Here is a 6575-nt window from a genome sequence, read left to right as displayed (position 1 = left end):
CCCCCGCAGTCTGTTTTTCCCCTTTGCTCATCCACCACCTGTCATCTCTCCGGAGAGCCAGGAGAAATGGCTTCCACCTTCTCCCAGAGCCACTCCACCGGCTCCCTCTCCGCCACCCATGACCAGGGACCCAGAGCCCCATCCCAGCCCTGCAGGGACGGGCTGTCCCCTGCTCCGGCTGGGGCCAACGCCGCGGGGCAGGTGGAGCAAACAGCCACGCTCTCTAGCTACGTCTCTCGTGTCCGCCGGCAGCCGGGCGGTACTGAGAGCCCCTGTGCTTCTGTTTTCTAGAGCACGCGGAAGGAGTTCGGCTCTGACACCTGACGGCTCCGAAACTGGGTCCTGCCACGGCTGCACGGAAGAGCCCGCCGTCTCTGTGCACGCGCGCGCGCAGAGGATATTTATTTATTTATTTTATTTATATGCATCCTGCCATCTTTATTACATTATTTATTGTGAAAGCCATCGCCCGCCCAACGAGTTCTCCGGGGAAAAGGGAAAATTTTCAAATTCCCTTGCGGAGACTGTGTGTGATGAGGAGGAAGAGGAGGAGAGTAACCAGGGGCTTGCTGTGATCAGGAGACCTTCTCTTTAAAGTAGAGCGGTTTTGCTTCGACGTCGTGCCCGGGTCAGTCTGTCCTCCTGACGTACCGCATCTCTGAAGCATCCGTCTTTCTGTCCACCCCTCTTCCACAAAGATGATGCTCAATTCGGACCAGACAGAGATTGACCTGCCCCCGACACACTCCGAATCTGAGTCCGTCTTCAGTGACTGCGGCGGTGGCCGCGCGGGCAGCGCGGAGGACGCCGGCGGTGTTGGCTTGTGTGCTCAGTCCCGGATAGCCGAGCCAGGAGAGGCCGTGAAGAAAGACCTGCAGCACCTGAGTCGGGAGGAGCGTCGGCGCCGGCGGCGTGCCACGGCCAAATACCGGACAGCCCACGCCACGCGGGAGCGCATCCGCGTCGAAGCCTTCAACATGGCCTTCGCCGAGCTGCGGAAGCTGCTGCCCACCCTGCCACCGGACAAGAAGCTCTCCAAGATTGAGATCCTCCGCCTGGCCATCTGCTACATCTCCTACCTGAACCACGTGCTGGACGTCTGAGCTGCCCAGCCTGCGTCCGTCTGTCTGTCTGCCACATCTCCTACCTGAACGTGTGCTGGGCATCTGAGCCGAGAGCTCAAGTCCGTCTGTCCATCTACGACCTGAACCACATGTTGGGCATCCAAAATGCTGTGCCTGTGTTCATCCGTCTGTTCAAATGGACCAAGTCCCCAGCTGTCTGCTCTACCCCCTATCTGAACTATCTTCTGTATTTCCCCACCACCAAGCCCGTGTCCGTCTGTCTTTCCATCCTGCCTGAGTCAGGCTGGATGTTTGGTCCATCCGCCATCCGTCTGTCCTGCTGGATCTGCTGCCTGAAGCCTGTGCTGGCCATGTACACTCCCAATTTCTGCCCGTCCTTCTGCTGCGCATCCCACCGATACTGCCTACGGGATCCTGAGCCCACATCCGTCAGTCTGTCCACCACGTCCGCTCCCTGACCCACGGCAGGAGCCACTGAGCCCAAGTCTGTCTGTGTGTCACCTCTTTTACACGAGCCACAAAAAAATGGACCTGTGAAACACTGCAGCACCAAGCAGCCCCGGGGTCTTGTCTGTCTGTCTGTCTGTCTGCGCCTTCTGCCACCGGCCACCCCACCAGCACGGCCAGTCTGGGCATTTTGTCTGTTTGCTGCTGCTCTGCCCCTGGCATCGTGCTGGGCACTTAAAGGCCCACGCCAGGACCATCCTCTCCGCAGAGGGAGCGCAGCCCAGGAGCATTCTTGAGCACAGAGCAGCTCCTCTGTGTTTGCCCTGGCTTTTCACACCCCAAAAGGAAGCACGAAGTGTGGTGCAGACCTGGCAGGACCTGGCCACGCTTTCCACGGACAACAGCATGCGCAGAGAGGCGTGCTCGCTCGCCGTGCTGCCCGCAAGGTGCCCGAAGCAGCGCTGGCCCCGCTCCCGTGCCAGACTGGAGCAGCACCCGGGGTCTCTCCAAGCCCCTCCGTTGCACATCTGGTCTCCCCGAAGCTCAGCACCCCGCTCCCCAGGCCCGTGCATCCCAGGCTTTGCTGCCCGACCCTCCTTTGCACTAGCGCACAGCGAGTGTGAAGCCCCCCCTGGCCTGGCCCACTGCACCGACAGACGTGATCACCCCGGGGCGTGAGACCTCCCCATGCGGCACTTCATCCCTCCCCACTCTTCCTCTGTCTCCCCTTCGGTGCTCCTGGTGAAAAAGGCCTGAGTGGGGTCACCAGCGTGGCACATGCCCCAGCACAGGGGGACATCGACGCTCAGCTCTGCCAGCGCCGCGTCCCTCCTCTGCAGCGCAGCTGGTGCTGCCGGGGCTCCTGTGCAAAGAGGCTTCGCCCCGGGGTGCCGCGAGCCCCCCCATTTACACCAGTACGGCACTGGTGCAGCGTGACCTTCCGCAGCATGCGCTCTGCTGGGGTAAACTGCACTTTATCTGCGGCTTGCGGGGCAGCGGGGTTGGAGAGGGGAGGAAGCAGGCACGGCCCTTTTGCCCCGCTTCCAGCAGCGGGGCTCTCCCCGGCCCCCCCTAACATGGGTCAGCACTTTGAGAGAGAGAGGAGAGCGGGAAAGGAAAGCAGAGCCGAGCAGCCTTTTCTCCAGCAAGGGCACGCTGAGGCTGGGGAAAGCTCATTGCAAGAGTGAATGTTTTGCCTTGTTTTATGGGTGTGTGTTTGTTTTAAGAGTTAATTTTGCACTGGCAGTGGCAAGAGCACAAGCAGAGCCCAAGCAGGGGAGCAGGACCACGCAGAAACCACTGGCTGTGCTTAGACCCAACGCTTCGGGCCGGGAGCAGAGCCACAGCCTGGCCCGCGGGGAATGGGTTGGGGCTGCTCCTCGTTGAGCCTCGCCGCGAGACAGGCAGCGGTCCGGCCCGCAGGGTACCTGCTGGGGGAGATGGACTTTGGTGTGCCAGAGATGAAAGGTTCGTGCTGAGAGGGTCAGTGCCATGTCCTGCGAACACCAGCAAACCCCCAGAGCCAGAGCAGGAGGTCCCAGCAGCACCTGCCCCGCTCTGCCCTCCGGGATCCTGCCCTCCGCTTTTTGCCTTCCCAAGGTGTTGGTCGCTGCCTGTGCCGGGTGTCCGAGCCCCGCGAGCCCCAGCTGGGCTTCCCGGGACCTCGCGGACCTCCTGGCTCCATCCCACCCCCGTCTCTGCCGCCAGCTCCCAGCAACGCCTCGCTCCGTACCTCATTTTCCCCCTCCCCGTAAAAGCAGGGAGAACGATCGCTACCTCTGTCTCGCAAGGACTCGCCAGTGAATGTGGGATCCCCGAGGGCCGGAGCAGCGGACCCCGCAGCCGGTTCCCCCGTCACTGCACCGCTCAGTGGGGCAGCGGCAGAGCAAAACAGAGCAGGGCAGCCCACCCTTCCCCTCCACTCACCAGCCACGTCTCTGTGCCACGAGGATATTTATTGAATTAATTTATTGATAAATGTTATTATTTATTTGCTGTGTTGTGCACTTTTGGGAAAGGAAAACTAGAAAACAAACAAAAAATAATAATGACCACGGCGGAAAACCAACCAACCCACCCTTGTACGCGGTGTGCCCCAGCGTGTGTTTGTCTTGGCTGTTCAGACTGTGCAAGGATTTATTATTTATGAGCTCACAAGGAAGTCGGGGAGAGGGAAATGAATTAAACTGCCAGCAAAAGAGAGATCTTGAACTTGGAGTGCCTAGCTTCCCTTTTTCTTTCCCTTTTTTTTTTTTTTTAATCTTGTTTTTAACCATCTCTTCCTTGCGCTGTGCGGTGGTGGTGGCAGATTCCCTGCGCAGGAGTTGATGGCTCTGGCCGTGCCCGTGAAAGGAGGCGGTGGGAGGGAGGCCATCGCCCGCTGCTCCGGCCAAGGGACCAGGATGTGTCCTCTTGGCACTCCAAGAGTTCTACCAGCGCCGGCTGGGCTCGGCCTCGCTCAGAGCCAGGGTGGACGCCGTGTCTTTGGTTTTCCCCGGGTCTGCAGTCGCCGTTTGAGCCCAGCTTGGGTTTGCTGGGAGAAGCAGACCCCGAATGGCCCAGTCCCTGTGGTGATACAGAGGGATGAGGACATCTGGTCCAGACATCAGCATCTCCAAACACACCCAGCAAACCGCCTTCTCTCTCCCGCGTACCCCTGGGAAATCAGCACGGCCCTGGCTTCCCAAGTCACCCATCCCTTGACCGTGCACCTCTGCCCACCAGAGCCCCCGTGGTCCCCTTCCCCACGCCCCCCAGCCCTCTCCCCTGTCCCACTCGTCCCTGCGAGCCCCCAGCGCTCTCCCCGCTTCCTCGGCCCACCCCGAGCGTCGTGGGGAAGCAAGTTTGCGGCTCATCTCCTTTGTCTGCGCTGATCCCGCACGTCCCTGGGGGCAGGTTGCAGCTGTTCGCCGACTTGCTCCAAATTTCTTCATATAATCAATTGGCCTCGGCTGCAGCTTGGCTCAGCAGAGATGCGTCAAAGGGGAAATAATAAACATGGGGGAGGGAGCAGGGGAAGGAAGCGGGGAGACTTTGCACCGGGCTGCAGGGGCAACAGCGGCTGGTGGGGCACGGGAGAGGACCTTGGAGGACCTCGGCGCTCCCAGCACCCCTTTTTGTCCCAGCTCAGGGATTTCTCCCCGGTTTTCACCCCTTGGGATGCGCCGTGTCCCCGCCACCCGCATCCAGCCCCAGCTCTGCTCCCAACTCCTCCGGCACCAGCCTCCACCCGCGGAGGTTTGTGCGGGACGGCCGTCTCCATCCCACCCCGAGCCACGCACGCTCCGGGAGGTGGTAATTGGGTTAGGGCAGCGCGAGCTCCGCGGCGGCGGCTCCCAAACCTCTGCGGGCCCGTCGTTCCCGGCTGCCAGCCCCGGCCCTGACATATGGTCCTCATTGTGCCTCGCACAATGGAAACACTTCATGCTAATTTAGATGCTAGTTCTGGCCTTGCTGTCATCTCCGACAGATTGGGTCCCTTGCCTGCTCTTTGTGCTTGCGGGCAGGCAGGGTAACAGGCAGCTCGGCTTCTCCTCTACCTCCCTGAGCGTTTTCCTAGACACTTCCCAACTCTTTCTCTATTCCCGCAGCTATTTCCTTCTCTCTCCTTCCCCATACACATCTCCATCTCCCCATTCCTTCCCCGGCATCTGGAGGACGCTGGTCCTGGTGCGCAGGTAGGTGTGTGCATGAGGAACGTTTCACGATGCCTTTTCATTTGAAAAATATCCATGGAAAATAGTCCTGAAGGCACAGATAAACAGACACGCATGAAACTGCTCGGCTGCTTTTGCCCGGCGGCATTGCTGTGTCCCTGCCCCGGGGACGACAAGGTGGGGATGGCTGCTGGCCCCCTTCCACGTCCCTTCCTCTCCCAAAAAGGAGTAGCCGGGGCAAGGTGTGACAGCCCAGTTTGGGAAGGGGGAAGGACACCCCTTGTTTCAGCCTGCTGCCCCAGGGCCAGGCCGCCTATGTGTGCCCTGGTCCCCCGGGGATGTCACTGTGGGCAGCAGCTGTGTCCCCAGCTCGCCTGCGCGAGGCGGCAGTGCCATCTGCTGGGTCCCCAGGACGCTCACACCAGACCCCTGTCACCCCCCAGGCTGGGGACCCCTGTCCCTGCCAGACAAGCCCTGGAGCATCGCTGGCCCCTGTGAAGGGACCCACCACAAACCCCACTGCAGCTCTTGGGCAGGGCTGGGACTGGGAGCGGTGCAAGGGACAAAGGCAAACGGCACCCGTGCACGCACGTGGGACCTTCCCAAAAGCATCCTCCGTGACCCATCATTTTAAATGCTCGTTTCATGCTCGGTTTAGAGCACAAGGGTCCTCCGAGGCTGCGATGCCAATCAGAAACGGGTGGCTGGGAGAGACAGGCCCAGGCCCAAAAGGGCCGACGGTCTCACTAGATAAGGCGCGTATCTGATCCCTTCCTTCGAGACACGGAGCAGGAGCTAATGAGCCATCGGATGCCTCGCGCCTGCGATCGCGTAGCAGAGGTAAAGAGCCCGTCTGGACGGAGACCGCAGACAGCAGCGTGGCAAGAGCCGGGTGCGAGGGCACGCAGCGGGGCAGCAGGGGCAGTTGGGGACCCACGCGTCCCCCTCCAGGCAGGGTCCGCAGCACGCGGGAGAGGAGGGCCGGGGGGCTAAGGAGGGTTTGGTGCGATCGCCGGCAGCCTGCCACCCCAGGGCTTGCAGACAGGTCAGACAAACATCTGTGGGGATGGGTTAGATCCTGCTGATCCTGCCCGCGGCAGGGAGAGGCTAGCCACCCTGCACGCTGCTTTCTAGGACTCCTGATCTCCAGAGTTATCCGCCCGGAGCCTCTGCCCCCCTCCCTGCGGAGCAGGAAGCCCGGCCGTGACGCCTTGGGATTGACGGGCGTTGGACCTGTCTGGGGTTCGGTTGTCAGCGGGTAGGGCGGTGGGGCAGCTCTGGGCGAGGAGAGGGGTCTGGCGAGTGTGAGGGGAGACAGCTACCCCCCGCTCTGCTCAGGGAGGCGTACCGAGGACTTTGCAAGGGCCCTGGGTCTTCCCTGCTCTGC

The 6575-nt window shown here is 61.3% G+C and overlaps 1 protein-coding gene across 1 annotated transcript; it reads left to right on the top strand.

The window, feature by feature from the left end:
- The first annotated feature begins 340 nt into the window (after nucleotides 1-340).
- Nucleotides 341-3639, top strand: NHLH1 (nescient helix-loop-helix 1). Its single transcript, XM_072846713.1, has one exon. It carries the CDS (start codon nucleotides 699-701, stop codon nucleotides 1101-1103), a length of 405 nt encoding a protein of 134 aa, XP_072702814.1. The 5' UTR covers nucleotides 341-698; the 3' UTR covers nucleotides 1104-3639.
- Nucleotides 3640-6575: the final 2936 nt, after the last annotated feature.

The sequence above is a fragment of the Ciconia boyciana genome, chromosome 26 (genome assembly GCF_034638445.1).
Source record: "Ciconia boyciana chromosome 26, ASM3463844v1, whole genome shotgun sequence".
NCBI classification, from domain to species: Eukaryota; Metazoa; Chordata; class Aves; order Ciconiiformes; family Ciconiidae; genus Ciconia; species Ciconia boyciana.
The sequence above is the reverse complement of the archived record's forward strand: the minus strand, read 5'-3'. Positions and strand labels throughout refer to the sequence as shown.

Coding starts and splice junctions, on each gene's coding strand:
- NHLH1 (XM_072846713.1), top strand. CDS start 699: ATGATGCTCAATTCGGACCAGACAGAGATTGACCTGCCCCCGACACAC.